General features: G+C 47.0%; 1 protein-coding gene across 3 annotated transcripts in view; it reads right to left on the reverse strand.

Moving 5' to 3' along the window:
- The window catches only part of vamp4 (vesicle-associated membrane protein 4), a 150,724-nt gene that overhangs the window by 26,869 nt on the left and 102,590 nt on the right, over positions 1 to 21,265 (reverse strand). For all 3 annotated transcript variants that reach the window (XM_072511550.1, XM_072511551.1, XM_072511549.1), the window contains one exon: positions 2,765 to 2,865. In XM_072511550.1, coding sequence (XP_072367651.1) covers positions 2,765 to 2,865 — 101 coding nt within the window. The remainder of the gene's footprint in view (positions 1 to 2,764; positions 2,866 to 21,265) is intronic.

Raw genomic sequence — 21,265 nt, forward strand, 5'->3', positions numbered from 1 at the left:
GTTTGGAAGGTGAGATGATCTGAGTTATAGGTTTCTCCATGACTGCCATCAACGCTGGTCTATGTTTAGTTATTTTGGTAGTAAGGTGAGGCACAAGGCAAAAGATATGCAGGTTAGGTGGATTGGCCATGATCAATGCACGGGGATATGGGGACAGGGTGGGGGAGTGGACCTAGGTAGGGTGCTCTTTCGGAGAATCAGTGCAGAATTGATGGGCCGAATGGCCTTCTTCTGCACTGTAGGGATTCTATGGAAGGCAGACTATCAGTCTAGTTGAGAGCTGCTCACGTTTATTACAGGCAAACAATTACTGCAGCAGAGGCTCCAGACTGCTGTGGATTGAATTCTACAGTGCAACTGAAACTAGCTACTTGAATTGGAAACCTATGTGAAGTAGCATTGTTGTCGAGGGGCTGCCTGAGAATCTTGCTTAGTTAGTATGCCGAGATAAATTCTGGCATTAAAAGTGATCAATTAATTAATAGAAGCTCTTTCCATGGTTTATATTTTATCTTCCCTCATGTGCACATAAGAAAAGTGAACACTTGTTTTTTAAAAAAGGTGCTTAGGATAAATTCAACAGCTGTGTCGGTCTTCGAAATCAATCTAGTGGATCACTCTGGTTAAACTATCCCGGGCCACGATTAGCGACTGCTGTGACTTACACAAGTATGCGAAAATAGGTTTGTTTTGACTGCTCTGAAGCAAAGAGGTCATTATATTCAACAGTTCAGTTCTGGAAAATAGCACTTAGTAGATTAACTGCCATCACAACTTGTGACACAATTCAACACGGTCTTGTTCAGAATATACACCTAAATATTGTTTGCAATAAAGCAATGTGTTCGAAGCCTGCAGAGTTTAAACCAATTGTTATCTTTTCTCTTCCAGAAAGAACACGTATTGTTTCTCTGTATATATTCTCTCAATCTCAAAATATTTCTTTGGTTAACCATGGTGGATTGACAATTAATTTTAAAATGACTAAATGCAATTGTTCAGCAAACTATTTAGCGTTGTTATTTAAAAGGCTTAAAAATTGTTATCCAAATGTTTCTGCTATTGCTTAATGTACATAAAAGAAATAATAATTTCAATTATTGGTTATCTCTGAACATCAGAAGCCTCAGTAATAACCTAGTAAACAACAGCTAACATGGCTTTTAAAGAAGGGAATGCCTGACAAATTTCTTTCTCTGAGGAAGTGACAACCCAACTTGACTTGGGGGGGGGGGGGGGGGGGGGGGGGAGGGGAGATGCCTTGTGATGTATTGTACTTAAGATGTCCAAAAGACATCTGAGCAGTTCCATATGTACAAGATCAAAGCTGTACAGCTTGAGTAGACATTGGGAGGAATAAGAAAGTGACTGATCAGTATGAAAATAATTATAGATTAATGTTGGGTGGGAGGTTAGTGATGAGCTATGAATGGGCCTAGGACTCAGTATTGGCACCATAATTTTTCCCCAAAACTTGATGCAAATGAGTTGAATTCACAAGGAACATTAATCAAGCTCAGAAATGCAGATTTGCTCAAATTACTCCAGCACTGAATGAGTTAAAATATGAGGACATGTTAACAGAATAGAATCACAATTGGCTACAGCACAGAATGAGGCCTTTCAGTCCATGGAGTCTGTACGCTCTCTGCAAGAGCAATTGAGCGAGTCTCACTCCCTAGCCTTTTCCCTATCGACCTATAATTTTCCCTTCAGGTGTTCATTCAATTCCCCTTTGAAAGCTACGTTTCAATCTCCCTCCACTACCTTTTCAAATGTAACATTCCAAATCTTAACCACTTGCCGCGTAAAAAAGATTTTCATCATGTTGCTTTTGGCTCTTTTGCCAATCACTTTGAATCTGTGCCCTCTAGTTGTCAATCCTCGTGCCAGTGGGAACAATTTCTCTCCATCTCAGATGCTTCACGATTTTGTACACCTATATCAAATCTCCTCTTATAGCCTTCTCCAAGAACAACCTGAGCTTCTCCAATCTTGTCATGTAACTTAAGTCCCTCATCCCTGAATCATTCTTATATTTCTTTGCTGCACCATCTCTGGAGCAGTTACATCAGTCACTTAGAAAGTATGTTTCCCAGAATTGGACACAGTCCTCCAGTTGAGGCTGAACCAGGTTTTTTTAAAGATATAAAAGTTCATCCAAATTCCTTGCTTTCGTAAATCTCTATTTAGAAAGCCAAAGATCCTGTATATCTTTTAAGCCTTTTTTTCAACTGGCCTTGCCACTTTCGACAGTAATGGAAATCTGGAACTTTTCTCCCAAACAAGGCCGTAAGTATTGGGGAGCAATTGAAATTTACAGGACTGAGTTGAATAGATGTTTGTTATTTAAGGGGTTCTGGGATTATCGATCAAGGGCAGTTAAATGGAATTGATGTACACATCAGCTATGATTTAATTAAATCATGCTTGAGGAATAAGGAAAACCGCATTTTCACCTGCCATTTGCGTTTCTATCCAGCTTACATGTGATGAAAATGTATTTTGTTCATTGGTTGCAACAACCTGGGCAGTTTCAATTCGACTGTGGAAGGGCAGGACTTCCCCGCACAAGACTACCCCTAATTTGGTGCAAAGATAACTAGTCCAAGAGGCAAAGAGTGTCACATCAATTTATTTGAGGGAATTACTTCAAGAGGTCGCGACTAAGGCACTTTGGTAGAGTGGAGCAGAGGTAACTAAATTATATATTAAAGATACAACAATAAGTCCGTGTAAATAAAGCGAAGGGAATATTGCTCACCAGATTTATCCTGTAGTTCATCCAGTCGTTCCCCTCGTTCAATCACTCGAGTGATGTTCTCCTGCATCACATCAATAACTTCATCCACTTGATTCTGGACACTTACAAAATAAGAGAAAAACAAGTTAACTCTCAATTTTACTTTAAAGCTTCTTAAAACTGCTCTATATTAGAAATGCTTTTTGTTCCTACCCATGAAATGAAAATGAAAATCGCTTATTGTCACAAGTAGGCTTCAATGAAGTTACTGTGCAAAGCCCCTAGTCGCCACATTCCGGCGCCTGTTCGGGGAGGCTGTTACGGGAATTGAACCATGCTGCTGGCCTGCCTTGGTCTGCTTTCAAAGCCAGCAATTTAGCCCTGTGCTAAACAGCCCCATTTGTGACCAGAAAACTATTGAAAGTCATGTCATGTAAATCATGGGGCAGCATGGTGGCACAGTGGTTAGCACTGCTGCCTCACAGCACCAGGGTTCAATTCCGGACCTGGGTGACTGTGTGGAAGTTGCACGTGTCTGGGTTGGTTTCCTCTGGGTGCTCCGGTTTCCTCTTACAGTCCAAAGATATGCAGGTTAGGTGGATTAGTCATGCCAAATTACCCCCTCGTGTCCAAAGATGTGTAGGTTAGGTTACGGGGTTGCAAGGATGATGTGGGTGGGTGGGCCTAGGTAGGAGTTCTCTTTCGGAGGGTCGGTGCAGACTCGATGGGCCAAATGGCCTTCTTCTGCACAATAGGGATTCGACGATTCCATTCTATGATAACTATAGATTTCCTGATGAGGCTAGAAATTAATTACCTACACACAAAATAAGATTAACATTTTAGAAAACAAAATAATTTATAAACTTGCTGTATGGCAAATGTTCATATTTACCTTTCATACCATATTACTTAACAAGAATAACTTTTTATAGAGGTGTAAAACAGCAGTATATTATAAGCCATTATTTTGCTACACCATTATTAGCTCACTGGCTACTCACTGGCACAGTATGACAGCGTAAACTACTCATTACAGCTAATGATTAGTTAAAATGTTTCAGAGCTGAGTCTAGTGAACAAACATTTCTTAGGGAGGGGGAAACAAAGAATTAAATTGAGTGTCTTGCTCAATTGCCATAATCTTGACTGGACCAGAAATTGCTGAGATACACATTTCATGATGAGCAGCATGAATTGGATTATTTCCCCCTCACTCTTCGGTTCATACTATATTTTGTGTTGCAATTTGCTGGACATGTCAATTGGCAATGGGCCAGAGATGGGACCTCATGCTCAATGGTTTCTCTCTTTAAACAAAGAAAAAGGGACTTCCGGTTGCGGCAGGGATGAGCTAGCCGCATGTTTCGGCGGCTCCAGCTCCGACGGAACTTCGGGCTCTTTTAAGAGCCCCAACGGGGCCTTTGACGGCCGAAAAACCCGGTGCGAGGCGCGAGGGAAGGGAGTCCCCCCCGAACGACGGAGGGAAAAACCGGCGGCGGCGGCTGCAGCCCGAAGAACCTGCAACCAGAAGGTCAGAGGGAGTGGAACAAAATGGCGGCGGAGAAACCACAGGTGACATGGGGGCCTGAGCAGGACGAGGTGGTGAGACGGTGCGTGGACCTGCTGAAGGAGGTAATGACCCCGTTGTTACAGGCAATTGAGGGGCTTAAGGAGACTTTAAAGACCCAGGAGACGGAACTTCGCGTGGTGGAGCAGAAGGTGTCAGGTATTGAGGACGAGGTCCTGGGCCTGGCGGTCAAGACTCAGACGCACGAGGCACTTCATAAAAAGTGTGCTGACAGGATTGAGGCCCTTGAAAATGGAGCGCGAAGGAAGAACCTCAGGATACTGGGTCTCCCGGAGGGTGTGGAAGGAGTGGACTGTGGAGCGTACGCAAGTAAGATGCTGAGCTCGCTGATGGGTGCTGAGGCCCATGCGGGCCCCATGGAGCTGGAGTGGGCAAATCGGATCCCGGCGAGAAGACCAAAAGCGGGAGAACCACCGAGGGCGATAATCGTGCGATTCTACCGCCTTAAGGACAGAGAAGAGGTCCTGAGATGGGCTAAAATGGTGCGGAGTAGCAGATGGCAGAATGCGGTGGTAAGGATCTACCAGGATTGGAGTGCGGAGGTGGCGAGAAGGAGGGCGAGCTTCAACCGAGCCAAAGAGGTTTTGCACAAAAGGCAGGTGAAGTTTGGGATGCTGCAGCCGGTAAGACTATGGGTCACGCATCAGGAGAGACACTATTATTTCGAGACGGCGGAGGAAGCATGGTCCTTCATCAATGAAGAGAAACTGGACAGGAACTGAGGGACTGATGCTGCAGGGAACTGTTATTGTTGTTATTATTGTTTTTGTTAATGGGATGGTGAAAGTTAATCGAGAAGTAAACAGGAAAGGGGGGGACACTGGGGAAATGTGGGCGCCGGTGAGGGGGGAGAGGCGGGACATAGTCGGAGAATGGGGAAGGAGAGGGGGAGGGGAAAGGGAGCTGCGCCATAGGAGGCGGGTCAGGTAAAGGGATGTTCCCGCGCCAGAAAGAATAAGGCGGGAAAACAGGCGCAAGGCGGATGGGAGTTCCCTCACACCGGGGGGGTCGAGGAGCGAGCAGGAGTAGCCGGGGTAGTTGAAGTCAGCTGACTTACGGAAGTGATATGGGGGGAGCAATCAAGCTAGATAGGGATCTAGCGGGGGGGGGGGAAGGGGACAACTGGGTTGCTGCTGCGGAAATCCAAAAGGAAATGGCTAAAGAGAGGGTGGTCGGGGGCGGAATGCGACGCTGGGGGAGCGAGCGGGAGCGCGGAGGCGGGATATGGGACTGGCCTAGAGAAGGTAATGGCTAGACGACACGGGAGGGGGGCAGGTAGCCCCCCAGTGAGGCTGATCACGTGGAACGTGAGAGGCCTGAATGGACCGATAAAAAGGGCCCGAGCGCTCGCGCATTTGAAAGGGCTAAGGGCAGACGTGGTTATGCTCCAACAGACGCACCTAAAGGTGGCGGACCAAGTTAGGCTAAGGAAAGGATGGGTGCGACAGGTGTTCCACTCAGGACTGGACGCAAAGAACAGAGGGGTGGCCATTTTGGTGGGGAAACAGGTAGCATTTGAAGCAAAGACCATCGTAGCAGATAGTGGAGGTAGATATGTAATGGTGAGTGGTAGGCTGGAGGGAATGGAGGTCGTGTTGGCTAATGTGTATGCCCCAAATTGGGACGATGCGGAGTTCATGAGACGGATGCTGGGGCGTATTCCGGACCTGGAGGCAGGAAATTTGATTTTAGGAGGGGACTTCAATACGGTGCTGGACCCGGGGCTAGATAGATCCAGCTCAAGGACTGGAAGAAGGCCGGCAGCGGCCAAGGTACTTAAGGGGTTTATGGACCAAATGGGGGGAGTGGATCCATGGCGATTTCTTAGACCCAGGGCTAGGGAGTATTCCTTCTTCTCCCACGTCCATAAAGTGTACTCCCGGATAGATTTTTTTGTTTTTAGGAAGGTCGTTGATCTCTAGGGTGGAAGAAGCTGAATACTCAGCCATAGCGGTTTCGGATCATGCCCCACATTGGGTGGACCTGGAAGTAGGAGAGGACAGGGAGCAGAGAACACTCTGGCGATTAGATGTGGAACTGATGGCGGATGAGGGAGTGTGTGCAAGAGTGAGGGGGTGTATTGAGAGATACCTGGAGGTCAATGACGACGGCGAGGTCCCTGTGGGAGTGGTCTGGGAAGCACTAAAAGCGGTGGTCAGAGGAGAGCTGATCTCTATTGGGGCGCACAAAAGGAAAACAGAGGCCAAGGAAAGGGATAGATAACTGGGGGAAATTTTAAGGGTGGACAGGGAATTTGCAGAGACCCTGGAGGAGGAGCTGTACAGGGAGAGGAGACGACTCCAGACCGAGTTTGACCTTCTGACCACCAGAAAGGCGGAGGTACTGTGGAGGAAGGCACAGGGGAGGAGGTATGAATATGGGGAAAAGGCTAGTCGCCTGTTGGCGCACCAACTGCGAAAGAGGGCAGCAGCGAGGGAGATAGGAGGAGTTAGGGATGAAAGGGGAGACACTGTGCGAAGGGCAGGAAAGATAAATGAGGTGTTTAAGACCTTTTATGAAGAACTGTATAGGTCTCAGCCCCCAGAGGGAGAGGAGGGGTTGCGGCAGTTCCTGGACGAGTTGAGGTTCCCGAAAGTGGAGGAGCAGGCGGTGGCAGGCCTGGGGGCGCCGATTGAGGTGGACGAGGTTATTAAGGGACTGGGAAGCATGCAAGCAGGGAAGGCCCCGGGTCCGGACGGATTCCCGGTGAAATTCTACAGAAAATATGTGGACTTGTTGGTCCCGTTGTTGGCGAGGACGTTCAATGAGGCCAGGGAAGGGGGGACACTACCCCCGACAATGTCGGAGGCGACGATATCGCTAATTTTGAAGGGGAGGGGGAGGCAGAGATAGTGGCGGCAATGGACGCAGAGAAGGCATTTGATAGGGTGGAGTGGGAGTATTTATGGGAAGTGTTAAGGAGGTTTGGGTTTGGGAACGGATTTATTCGCTGGGTTAGACTACTTTATGGGGCACCAACGGCAAGCGTAGTTACAGGTCGACATAGATCGGAGTATTTCCGATTATATAGGGGAACAAGACAGGGATGCCCGCTGTCTCCATTGTTGTTTGCGCTGGCAATTGAACCTCTGGCCATGGCGCTGAGAGACTCCAGGAAATGGAGAGGGGTGACTAGAGGGGGAGAAGAACACCGAGTCTCGTTATACGCGGATGACCTATTGCTATACGTGTCAGACCCAGCGGGGGGAATGATAGAGGTTATGCGAATCTTGAGGAGGTTCCGGGAATTTTCGGGGTATAGGTTAAACATGGGGAAGAGTGAATTATATGTGATACATCCAGGGGACCAGAGTAGAGAGATAGAAGGCTTACCGCTAAGGAAAGTGGAAAGAAACTTCCGATACTTGGGGATTCAGATCGCTAGGAGCTGGGGAACCTTGCACAGACTTAATCTGACACGGCTGGTAGAACAAATGGAGGAGGACTTTAAGAGGTGGGACATGCAGCCTTTATCGCTGGTGGGCAGGGTGCAAGCAATTAAGATGATGGTCCTCCCGAGGTTCTTATTTGTATTTCAATGTCTCCCTATTTTAATCACCAGGACCTTTTTTAATAAGATAGGAGCATTACGAGCTTTGTGTGGGCAGGGAAAGTTCCGAGAGTAAGGAGGGGGTTCCTTCAGCGCAGTAGGGACAGAGGAGGACTGGCACTACCGAACTTGGGAGATTATTATTGGGCCGCCAATGTGGCAATGATACGTAGATGGATGATGGAGGGTGAGGGAGCGGCGTGGAAAAGGCTGGAGAGAAGGTCCTGTAAAGGGACGAGTCTAGAGGCACTGGTGACGGCGCCGCTACCATTCTCACCGAAAAAGTACACCACGAACCCGGTGGTGGCGGCAACACTGAACATATGGGGACAGTGGAGGCGACAGAGAGGGGTGCGGGGAGCCCTGGTGGGGTCCCCTATCAGGAACAACCATAGGTTCGTCCCAGGAAGAATGGATGGAGGATTTCAGAGCTGGTACCAGTTGGGAATTAGGAAGGTGGGAGATTTATTCATAGATGGGACTTTTGCGAGCTTGGGAGCACTGGAGGAAAAGGATAAGTTACCCCGGGGGAATTTCTTGAGATATATGCAGGTGAGGGTATTTACTAGACAACAGGGGAGGGAATTTCCGCGGCTCCCGACACAGGGGATACAGGACAGGGTGCTTTCAGGGGTGTGGGTCGGAGAGGGCAAGGTGTCAGAGATTTATAGAGAGATGAGGGAAGAGGGGGAGGAGTCGGTGGGCGAACTAAAAAGAAAGTGGGAAGAAGAATTAGGGGAGGAGATAGAGGAGGGTATGTGGGCTGATGCCCTAAGCAGGGTAAATTCCTCTTCCTCATGCGCCAGGCTTAGCCTGATTCAATTTAAGGTGCTACATAGAGCACACATAACGGGGGCAAGATTGAGCAGGTTCTTTGGAGTGGAGGACAAATGTGGGAGGGGTGGCGGGAGCCCGGCAAACCACACACATATGTTTTGGGCGTGCCCGGCACTGGAAGGGTATTGGAAGGGAGTGACTTCGCAGGTGGTGAAGGCCCGGGTCAAACCAGGCTGGGGGTTAGCTCTATTTGGAGTTGTGGAAGAGCCGGGAGTGCAGGAGGCGAAAGAGGCCGATGTTGTGGCCTTTGCGTCCCTCGTAGCCCGGCGCAGGATCCTACTCCTGTGGAAGGAGGCGAAACCCCCCGGACTGGAGGCCTGGGTAAACGATATGGCGGGGTTTATTAAACTGGAGCAGATAAAGTTTGCCCTGAGAGGATCGGCTCAAGGGTTCACCAGGCGGTGGCAGCCATTTCTTGACTACCTAGGGGAACGTTAGAGGGAAGACAGATGACCAGCAGCAGCAACTCAGGGGGGAGGGGGGGGGGGGAGGAGGCTTAGTTGAGTATAGGTCAATAGAGTACGAGGTTTTGTTACTTGTATATTATTATTATTGTTAAAAAGTTAAAAAATTTCTGTTTTGTTATTGTTATCGTTTCGCTTCTTTTGTAAGCGGGAAAAATGTTGCTCAGGGAAAAAAATTTCAATAAAATATATTTTTAAACAAAGAAAAAGATAAAGAAACAGAAAAAGGAATACGATGAGTTAGTGACAGAAAGAAAAATAAAGGGAGAGAAAGAGATTTGAGATCTCTAGTCCTGCCACATCCAACCGTGAATGGTGGTGGACAATTAAACTCACTGGAGGAGGTGGCTCCAAAAATATCCCCTCCTCAATGATGGAGGAGCCCAGCACATCTGTGCAAAAGACAAGGCTGAGGCATTCGCAACAATCTTCAGCCAGAAGTGCCAAGTGGATGGTCCATCTTGGTCTCCTCCGGAGGTCCCCAGCATCACAGATGTCAGTCTTCAGCCAATACGATTCACTCCATGTGATATCAAGAATCGGCTGAAGGCACTGGATACTGCAAAGGCTCTGGGCCCTGATAGTATCCAGGCAATAGTACTGTGTGCTCCAGAACTTGCTGCGCCACTGACTAAGCTGTTCCAGTACACCTACAACACTGGCAATGTGAAAAATTGCCTAGGTGTCTCCTGTACACAGGAAACAGGACAAATCCAGCCCAGCCAATTACCGCCCATCAGTCTACTTTCCATCATCGGCAAACTGATGGAAGCAGTCATCAACAGTGCTATCAAACGGCACTTATTCAGCAATAACCTGCTCACGGACGCTCAGTTATGGGTTCCGCCAGGATCACTCAGCTCCTGATCTCATACACCCTTGGTTTAAACATGGATAAAAGAGCTGAATGCCAGAAGTGAGGTGAGAGTGACTGCCCTTGACATCATTTTACCGAGTACGGCATCAAGGAGCCCTAGCTAAATTGGCGTCAATGGGAATCAGGGGGAAAACTCTCCGCTGGTTGGAGTCATATCTGGCAGAAAGGAAGATGGCTGTGGTGGTTGGAGGTCAATCATCTCAATTCCAGGACATCACTTCAGGGTAGTGTCCAAGGACCAACCATCTCAGCTGCTTCATCAATGACCTCCCTTCCATCATAAGGTCAGAAGTGGGGATGTTTGCAGACTGCACAATGTTCAGCACCATTCGCTCAGATAATGAAACAGTCCATGTCCAAATGCAGCAAGACCTGGACAATATCCAGGCTTGGGCTGACAAGTGGCAAGTTACATTTGCACCACACAAGTGCCAGGCAATGACCATCTCCTACAAGAGAGGATCTATCCACCGCGCCTTGACATTCAATGGCAATACCAAAGCTGAATCCCCACGATCAACATCCTGGGGATTACCACTGATCAGAATCTAAACAGGACTTGCCACATTAATACTGTGGCTACCAAGGCAGGTCAAAGACTAGGAATCCTGTGGCGAGTGACTCACTTCCTGACCCCCCCAAAGCCTGTCCACCATCAACAAGGCACAAGTCAGGAGAGTAATGGAATAGTCTCCACTTGGATGAGTGCAGCTCCAACAACACTCAAGAAGCTCGGCACCATCCAGGACAAAGCAGTCCGCTTGATTGCTCCCCCTTCAACAAACATTCAAACCCTCCACCACCGATGAACAGTGGCAGCCATGTGCACCATCTATAAGATGCACTGCAGTAACTCACCAAGGTTCCTTCGACACACCTTCCAAACCCTTGAGCACTACCATCTAGAAGGACAAGAACAGAAGATACCTGGGAACCCCACCACCTGGAGGTTCCCCTACAAGTCACTCACCACCCTGATTTGGAAATATATTGCTGTTCCTTCACTGTCACTGGGGCAAAATCCTGGAACTCCCTCCCTAACAGCACAGTGGGTGTACCTACACCTCAAGGACTGCAGCGGTTCAAGAAGGCAACTCACCAGCACCTTCTGAAGGGCAACTAGGGATGGGCAATAAATGCTGGCCTAACCAGCGACGTCCACATCCTGTAACTGAATTTTTTTTTAAATCAAAGGAAAGAGAAGAAAAATGGAATGGAAAAGTAATACAGCATTTAAAAAAGGCATTATAATCTACTGTAGTTGTGTTTAGAAATTGGGTCTTAGTCCTTGAAAAGATATGTAGAAACATTCTTAAGCCACAAAGCATGGAACCAACATTATTATGATTAGTGTCAAGGTGAATAAAGGCCAGAGTTCATCTAGTTTATCATCTGCATGATACAACAATAATCATGATGGAGACTCCCTAGCAATCCCTATTCTGCAGGTTTAGTTGTCATCTTTCCAAGGTTGCAGGACCTCAGATTGGGTCTGCAGCCTCAGGAACCAATCCACCATTCTAAATTTGTCAACTCTGGGAAGATCCCCCAAGCTCTGATTAATCGCCATCACTCAATTTATGAATCTCTCTAACCTGACCTAGCTGAACTTGGTAAATAGTGACTGGATTCAGTCCCCATTCTCCCACAACACAACTCACATGCTGAATGTCAGGATTGTGATCTCCATAAATACTGTAGACAGAAACTAGCTTTCCGGTGTATATGGAGTGAGCAGTGTTGAGGACAGAAAACAACTGTTTCTGATTTTCTAATAGTTTTAAAGTGGCTGGCAAAAGAAGAATTGGTGACATGAGGAAAACCCTTTTACAGAGCAAATGGTTAGGATCTGGAATTCAATAATTGAATTGTGACTTCCAAAAGAAAATTGGCGAGTTATCAAAAGAAAAAAACGTTTGCAGGGCTCCAGAAAAGAAGCCAGGTGAATGGGATCAGGTGAGTTGTGCTTGCAGAGAGCAGACACAAACGAGATAGGCTAAATAGCCTCCTTCTATGCTGTAACCATTCAATGATTCTCTGTACTCCTCCATGTTGAACATTTCTCAGAAGAAGCATCAAGGGTAGCCAGGGCACAGAATACATCCTGGGACCTGTACATGCCAGTAGCAAGATTGCACCTAAACAGAGCTGCGACAAACATCCTCAAGGGGCAGTTTGCTCGTGCTGCTGGAGAGGGTGTAAACCAATTTGGGAGAGGGATGGGAACCAGATGTAATATTTGAAAGGAGAAACAAAGAGCGCAAAACAATTTGGAGAAACAGACAGCACTAGAATGAGGAATAGTAAAATATTAGGTGGTGTCAGGTTAGTGAGTTATAAGTGCAGGACAGGGAGAGCAGAGAAGAGAGAGAGAGAGCAGAGAAGAGAGAGAGAGCAGAGAAGTGAGAGAGAGAGCAGAGAAGAGAGAGAGAGCAGAGAAGAGAGAGAGCAGAGAAGAGAGAGAGAGCAGAGAAGAGAGAGAGAGAGCAAGAGAAAATGAGAATGAATGAATGTACTGGAGGGGGTCAAAGACAGAATCCATTTGGTTAGAGTTCAGAAACATGAGAGGTACCATTGCATTACTCTGATTATAAACCACCTAATGGGAAAGATATAGAGGAGCAAATTTGCAGGGAAGTTACAGAGAGGTCTAAAAACTATACAGCAATAATAATGGAGGACTTTGCATGTTCTCCCGTGTCTGCGTGGGTTTCGTACGGTTTCCCCCAAGTCCCGAAAGACATGCTAGTTAAGTAAATTGGACATTCTGAATTCTTCCTGTGTACCCGAACAGGCACCGGAATGTGGCGACTAGAGGATTTTCACAGTAACTTCATTGTGGTGTTAATGTAAGTCTACTTGTGACACTAATAAAGATTATTATTGAATATATAAATATAGACTGGAATAGTACAAAGGCTGGAGATAGGGAGGACTTACTGAAGTGTGCTCATGAGAATCTTTTTGATCAGTTTCTGAGAAAGGAAGCATTACTGGATCTGGTTCTGGGGAATAAGTTTGGTCAAGTGGATTGAGTGGCAGGAGGAACATTTATAGAAGTGATTATAGTATCACAATATTTATGCTTACCAAGAGAACAAGGAGCAATCTAGAGTAAAAGTATTTAAATTGGGAAGACCAATTTTGCTAAGGCGAGAACAGATTTGTCCCGGTAAACTATAATCAAAGATTAGCAGAGAAATCTGTAATGGAGCAATGGACTTCCTTTAACGAGATGGTTCCAATGCAGTCGACGTACATTTCCACATGTGTAAAGTTAGGGAAAACAAAGTTAGAGCTCGCTGGATAACAAAAGTGATAGGGAGTAAAATGAAGCAGAAAGGGTGTGCCAAGAACAGATGACAGGGTGAAGATAGAAGAGCGAGCCAGGTTAAATATAGAAAAGTTCAGAGGGGCAGTGTAAAATGGAATGAGAGGCAGAGAGAGTATGAGAGGAAGCTGGCAGCTAAGATACAAGGACATCCATAAGCCCCCACCCTTCATGACTTCATTAATGAGGCACAAAGTGCAAAGCAAGGAAGTTGTGACCAACCTTTGCAAAACTGGTTTGATCTCAACTGGAATACTGTGCCCAATTCAGGACACCACTCTTAAGGAAAAACACAAAGGTTTGGAGAGGGTCCAAAAGAAATTTACACAAATGGATCCAGGAATGAGGGATTTCAGTCAGGTAAATAGATTGGAGACAAAAGAGAAAATGCTGGAAATTCTCAGTAGGTCTGGCAGCATCTGTAGGGAGAAAAGAGCTAACGTTTCGAGTCCGATGACTCTTTGTCAAAGCTAACAGACAAAGTGGGAAATATTTATACTGTGGAGTGAGAATGCCACAGAAACCCAGGGAAACCAGGTGCTAATGACCACAGAAACCAAGGGGAAAGATTGCTAATGGCAGTCCCCAGAGAGAACAAAAGATGTGAAAGACCAAACAGCAGAGAAACTAACATCAGAGGATGAACTGTAGATGTGGGGGGAGGGGAAGGGGAAAGCAAAGAGAAAGGTTAAGGAAAGGTGGATAAGATGGGGGGGGGGGGGGGGGGTTAAGTATATATTAAGAAAGAAAGAAATGGTCAAAGACAGTTAAAATTAAATGGGATGAAAACAAATGGGTTGAGGTGGGGTAGAGCTGATCATCTGAAGTTGTTGAATTCGATGTTGAGACCGGACGGCTGTAGCATGCCTAACCGGAAGCGTTTCACTTGCATCTCTTCCAATTTGGTCTACTGCATTAGCTGCTCCCAATGTGGTCTCCTCTATATCGGAGAGACCAAACGCAGACTGGGTGATCCCTTTGTTGAGAATCTTCGGTCTGTGCTCATTCAGGACCCTGACCTTCCCGTTCCTTGCCATTTTAACAAAAGACCCTGCTCCCATGCCCACATGTCTGTTCTTGGCCTGCTGCAATGTTTCAGTGAAGTTCAACGCAAACTGGAGGAACAACATCTCATCTTCCGGTTAGGCACGCTACAGCCTTCCGGTCTCAACATCGAATTCAACAACTTCAGATGATCAGCTCTACCCCACCTCGACCCATTTGATTTCATCCCATTTCATTTTAACTGCCTTTTACCATTTTTTTCTTTCTTAATATATATTTAACCCCCCCCCAATCTTATCCACCTTTCCTTAACCTTTCTCTTCTTTGCTTCCCCTTCCCCCACATCTACAGTTCATCCTCTGATGTTAGTTTCTCTGCTGTTTGGCCTTTCACATCTTTTGTTCTCTCTGGGGACTGCCATTAGCAATCTTTCCCCTTGGTTTCTGTGGTCATTAGCACCCGCTTTCCCTGGGTTTCTGTGGCATTCTCACTCCACAGTATAAATATTTCCTACTTTCTCTGTCATCTTTGACAAAGAGAGGGGCCAAATGGGTAGCGCGGGCTTTGTTCCCGCGCTATGGTAATCATGGCAGGAACAGGGAAGCAGGAAGGAGGGGGCCTCACACAGTGGGGGCCGAGGTCACGGGGGGAAGCCGAGGTCGGCCAGAGTTTGCTGACTTCTGGGAGCAACATGGGGGGTGCAATTACACTAGAAAGGGATCTAGCGGGGGGGAGGGGGGGGTTAACTGGGTTGCTGCTGCTGGGGAGAAGGGGGAGCTGGTATGGGGTGGGGTGGTCGGGGCGGGAGGGCGCCGTTGGGGGGAGATACGGCTACGTGGGAAACGGGAGAGGTGCTGGATTGAAAAAGGAGATGGCTAGTCGACAAGGGGGGGGGGGGGGTAAAGAGCCCCCCAACTCGGCTGATCACGTGGAATGTGAGAGGGCTGAACGGGCCGATTAAGAGGGCACGGGTACTCGCACACCTAAAAAAACTTAAGGCAGATGTGGTTATGCTGCAGGAGACGCATCTGAAACTGATAGACCAGGTCAGACTTCGCAAAGGATGGGTGGGGCAGGTGTTTCATTCGGGGCTAGACGCAAAAAACAGGGGGGTTGCTATATTAGTGGGGAAGCGGGTAATGTTTGAGGCAAAGACCATAGTGGCAGATAGTGGGGGCAGATACGTGATGGTGAGTGGCAGATTGCAAGGGGAGGCGGTGGTTTTAGTGAACGTATATGCCCCGAACTGGAATGATGCCAATTTTATGAGGCGTATGTTGGGACGCATCCCGGACCTAGAGGCGGGAAAGTTGGTAATGGGTGGAGATTTTAATACGGTGCTGGACCCAGGGCTGGACAGATCGAGGTCCAGGACCGGAAGGAGGCTGGCTGCAGCTAGGGTGCTCAAGGACTTTATGGAGCAGATGGGAGGAGTAGACCCCTGGAGATTTGGTAGACCTAGGAGTAAGGAGTTTTCGTTTTTCTCCTATGTCCACAAAGTCTATTCACGGATAGACTTTTTTGTTTTGGGAAGGGCACTAATCCCGAAGGTGTCGGGGACGGAGTATACGGCTATAGCTATTTCGGACCACGCTCCACATTGGGTGGACCTGGAGATAGGGGAGGAAAAAGAACAGCACCCACCCTGGAGAATGGACATGGGATTATTGGCAGATGAGGGGGTGTGTTTAAGGGTGAGGGGGTGTATTGAAAGGTACTTGGAACTCAATGACAATGGGGAGGTTCAGGTGGGAGTGGTCTGGGAGGCGTTGAAGGCTGTGGTTAGAGGGGAGCTGATATCTATCAGGGCACATAAAGGAAAGCAGGAGGGTAGGGAAAGGGAGCGGTTGTTGAAAGAACTTTTGAGGGTGGACAGGCAATATGCGGAGGCACCGGAGGAGGGACTGTACAGGGAAAGGCAAAGGCAACATGTAGAATTTGACTTGTTGACTACGGGTAAGGCAGAGGCACAATGGAGGAAGGCACAGGGTGTACAGTACGAATATGGGGAGAAGGCGAGCAGGTTGCTGGCCCACCAACTGAGGAAAAGGGAAGCAGCGAGGGAGATAGGGGGGGTGAGAGATGAGGAGGGAGAGATGGAGCGGAGAGAGTGAATGGAGTGTTCAAGGCATTTTATGAAAGATTATATGAAGCTCAGCCCCCGGAAGGGAAGGAGAGAATGATGTGCTTTCTGGATCAGCTGGAATTTCCTAAGGTGGAGGAGCAGGAGAGGGTGGGACTGGGAGCACAGATTGAGACGGAGGAAGTAGTGAAAGGGATTGGAAGCATGCAGGCGGGGAAGGCCCCGGGACCAGACGGATTCCCAGTGGAATTCTATAGGAAATATATGGACTTGCTGGCCCCGCTACTGATGAGAACCTTTAATGAGGCTAGGGAAAGGGGGCAGCTGCCCCCGACTATGTCAGAGGCAACGATATCGCTCCTCCTAAAGAAGGAAAAAGACCCGCTGCAATGCGGGTCCTATAGGCCCATTTCCCTCCTGAATGTGGATGCTAAGATTCTGGCCAAGGTAATGGCAACGCGGATAGAGGATTGTGTCCCGGGGGTGGTTCATGAGGACCAAACTGGGTTTGTGAAGGGGAGACAGCTGAACACAAATATACGGAGGCTGCTAGGGGTAATGATGATGCCCCCACCAGAGGGGGAAGCGGAGATAGTGGTGGTGATGGATGCCGAGAAAGCATTTGATAGAGTGGAGTGGGATTATTTGTGGGAGGTGCTGAGGAGATTTGGCTTTGGAGATGGGTATATCAGATGGGTACAGTTGCTGTATAGGGCTCCGATGGCGAGTGTGGTCACGAATGGACGGGGGTCTGATTACTTTCGGCTCCATAGAGGGACGAGGCAGGGCTGTCCTCTGTCCCCGTTATTGTTTGCATTGGTGATTGAGCCCCTGGCCATAGCATTGAGGGGTTCCAGGAAGTGGAGGGGAGTACTCAGGGGAGGAGAAGAACTCCGGGTATCTTTATATGCGGATGATTTGTTGTTGTATGTGGCGGACCCGGCGGAGGGGATGCCAGAGATAATGCGGATACTTGGGGAGTTTGGGGATTTTTCAGGGTATAAATCTTTGACAAAGAGTCATCGGACTCAAAAGGTTTGCTCTTTTCTCTCCCTACAGATGCTGCCAGACCGGCTGAGATTTTCCAGCATTTTCTCTTCCGTTTCAGATTCCAACATCCACAGTAATTTGTTTTCATTTAAATAGATTGGAGAAGCTGTGATGGTTCTTCGTGGAGAAAAGGTTGAGAGGAGATTTGATCGGGGTCTTCAAAATCACAAGGAGTCTAGACAGAGTAGATAGCGAGAAACTGCACCATTGGCAAAAGGGTCAAAAGCGCGGTAGACACCAATTAAAGGTGATTGCAACAGAACCAATAGCAACAGGAGGAAACATGTTTGATAGACTGAATGGTTAAGAACTGGAATACACTGCTTCAGTGTATGGTGGAGGCTGGTACAATCTTGGCTTTAAAAAGCAACTGCAGAAATACCTGAAGAGAAAGAAAAACATCATTACAAGGATTGGGCATAGGACCAGATGAGTTTCTCCTGCAGGGGACCAGCATGAGTATGAGTCAAATGGCCTCCTTCTGCACTGTAAGGATTCTATGATTCCATAGTGCTGAAGGTTTGTTATCCAGAACAAACTACATCTCTAAGCAAACTGTGTAAATGCAGCTACTAACTACACTGATATCTACCCAACAAATATAAAATTGCCCAGTCTGTCCTGTTGACAAACAGCAGGATAAATCCAATCTGGCCAACCAAACCACCCCATAAACATGTTCTTAATCATCAGCAATGAAATGGAAGGTGCCATTGACAGTGCAATCAATCAGCACTTACTCACCATTTCTCAGATTGGATTCTGCCAGGGCCATTTTGCTTCAGATCTCATCACAGTCTTGACGCAAACATGGATTCAGGAGCTGAATTCCAGAGGTGAGAGTGACTGCCTTTAGATCAGGACAGCATTTGACCAAGTGTGCTTTCAAAGTACCCTGTGCTACTACCAAGCGCCGAGAGGTCTTTGCCCTCTCCTCGTTTGACCTCAGCAGGTTTTTTGTTTGAAAAGGATATACTTGCCAATTTAGTGAGTACTTAATTGTTTACACGCTGTGATCAAAAAAGAACCAATGGGAGGTTTTGTTCGATTTAACAAAGAAATAGGTTAGCTTTATTATACTTAAACCGAAATAAGTAAAATAATAAAATTAGCGCTGATTTACACACACACACTCAGTGCACACACACAAAACAGGTTACAGAATGGGGAAGGATAGGCTGAACAATTTAAGAGTCTATGAAAATAGAAGAAGAGTTTACAGTCTGTAGTTTGGTGACTTGGCTGGCTTCCGGCTGAATTCAATGGTCTTGATGCTTCCGATTTTAAAATGCAGACAACGGAGCTGGTTGCTCTTCGGGAGATAATAATAATAATCGCTTATTGTCACAAGTAGGCTTCAACAAAGTTACTGTGAAAAGCCCCTAGTCGCCACATTCCGGCGCCTGTTCGGGGAGGCCGGTACGGGAATTGAACCTGCGCTGCTGGCATTGTTCTGCATTACAAGCCAGCTGTTTAGCCCACTGTGCTAAACCAGCCCCAATGATAATCGTTTATTGTCACAAGTAGGCTTCAATGAAGTTACTGTGAAAAGCCCCTAGTCGCCACATTCCGGCGCCTGTTCGGGGAGGCCGGTACGGGAATTGAACCTGCGCTGCTGGCATTGTTCTGCATTACAAGCCAGCTGTTTAGCCCACTGTGCTAAACCAGCCCCTTTCTGGAGAAAGGAAGGAGGTGGGACCCCACTTCGATCTTTCCTCTAAGCTGCTTGTCCTCAATTCAGTTGAGAAATTACAAAATACTTAAAATATAAAAGAGGTTGGCTTGTCATGTGATCTTCCTTTTCCAACTGCCAGTGAAATTTTTAAAAAAAATACACTGTTCACGTATTCCAACGGTGACATGATTCCCTTATGTTTGGAAGCCAGGGTCCAGTTGTCCAAGTGATTTGTCTTTAACGGCCCATTTCCAACAGGTGATTATCTCAGATGATTACCATAAATGCTGTACAAAATGAGACAGTAGATGCAAGTCCTTCACACTTGCCTGAAGTCACTGTCTTTGATAGGTAGAATGTATAGTAATGCAAATTGGGGTTAGCCATCTTGGGCGTTGAGTTCAAGTCACTTTCGTCTCAATGTTTTTAAAAAGTCTGTTACTTAAAATTTCAATTCAAGTTTCTACCAGCGAATCATCATTTGACATAAAGCACACTTTCATGAACACCCGATAAAAATTTAAGTCAGGGGGAAATGGGGGGGGAAACTCTCCATTGGTTGGATTTATATCTAGCACAAAAGAAGGTGGTTGTTTTTTTTTGTTAATCATCGCAGCCCTATAAACATCACTGCAGCAGATTCTCAGGACAGTGTCATAGACCCAACACAGTTAGCTGGGCTTCAGTTCAATTTGCAACTCTGCAGATTATGAAGTGCTCCAGGCCCACATGAGCTGAGAAAGAAGAGTTGGTTAATTGGCCCCTCAAGCCTGTTCTGCCACTCAATAAAGTCATGGTTGAGTGGTTTCAATTCCACTTTCCTGCTTGCGCCCACAGCCCTCAACTCCCTTGTTCATTAAACATTAGCCCACTGTGCTAAACCAGCCGCATAGATATCCCTTATTCGGAAACTATATTCCCCAGTTTGAGATTCCCCCCATGAGGGGAAGCATCATCTCAGCATCTACTTTGTCAAGGCCTCTTAGAATCTTCTATGCTTCAATATCACCTCTCTTTCTTCTAAGTTCCAAATAAGTATCAGCCCAATCTGCTCAACCTTTCCTCGTATGGCAACCTCATCAACCCAGGAATCAACCTAGTGAACCTTTGCTCAACTGTCTCCAGTGTAAGTATATCCCTCCTTAAATAAGGTGACTAAATCTGTATGCAGTACTCTACGTGTGGTCTCACTAACACCGTACGCAGTTACAGCAATACTTCCAGCTTTTATAATCCATCCCCCTTGCAATAAAGGCCAACATTTCATTTGCTTCCTCAATTATTTGCTGTACCTGCATGCTAATCTTTTGTGATTCATGCATGAGGACACTCCGATTCCTCTATATTGCAGAATTCTGTAGTCTCTCTCCATTTAAATAATATTCTCTTTTTCTGGCTTTCCTACCAAAACCTCGTGCTCTCACATTATGCTCCATCTAACAATTTTTTTCCCAACTTAATAGAGTCATTGAATTTCTACAGTGCAGAAACAGACGATTTGGCCCATCGAGCCTGCACCGACCATCTGAAAGAGCACCTGACCTACGCCTACTCCCCTGCCCTACCCCCGTAATCCTATAATTCCACCCAACCCGCACATCTTGGGACACTAAGGGGTAATTCTTTTTTTAATGTATTTTATTCCAAACTTATATAAAAGGTTACAAAATATAACCAATTCGGGGAGCAAACTCCCCAACATACAACTATACAGTGTGTACCAATCCTTCCCTTTTTCTCCCCCCCCCCCACCAAGTGACAAACACCTCCTCAAACATGACCATGAACATCCCCACCTTGCCTCGAAGCCACTGAACCCCTTATTTTGTACTTGACCGTTTCCAGCTGAAGAAAGTCATACAAGTCTCCCAGCCAGGCCCCTATCCCCAAAGGCTTTGCTGACCACCACTCCAACAGGATTCTTCGCGAGGCAATCAGAGAGGTGAAGGCCACAACGCGGCCGACCTCCCCTCCATCAGCTCCGGCTTCTCCGATATCCCGAATATCGCCACCAAATGGTCTGGCTCAACCTCCTCCCCCACTATCCTTGTTAGCGCCG

This window comes from Scyliorhinus torazame, chromosome 7 (genome assembly GCF_047496885.1).
Source record: "Scyliorhinus torazame isolate Kashiwa2021f chromosome 7, sScyTor2.1, whole genome shotgun sequence".
Classification (NCBI taxonomy): domain Eukaryota; kingdom Metazoa; phylum Chordata; class Chondrichthyes; order Carcharhiniformes; family Scyliorhinidae; genus Scyliorhinus; species Scyliorhinus torazame.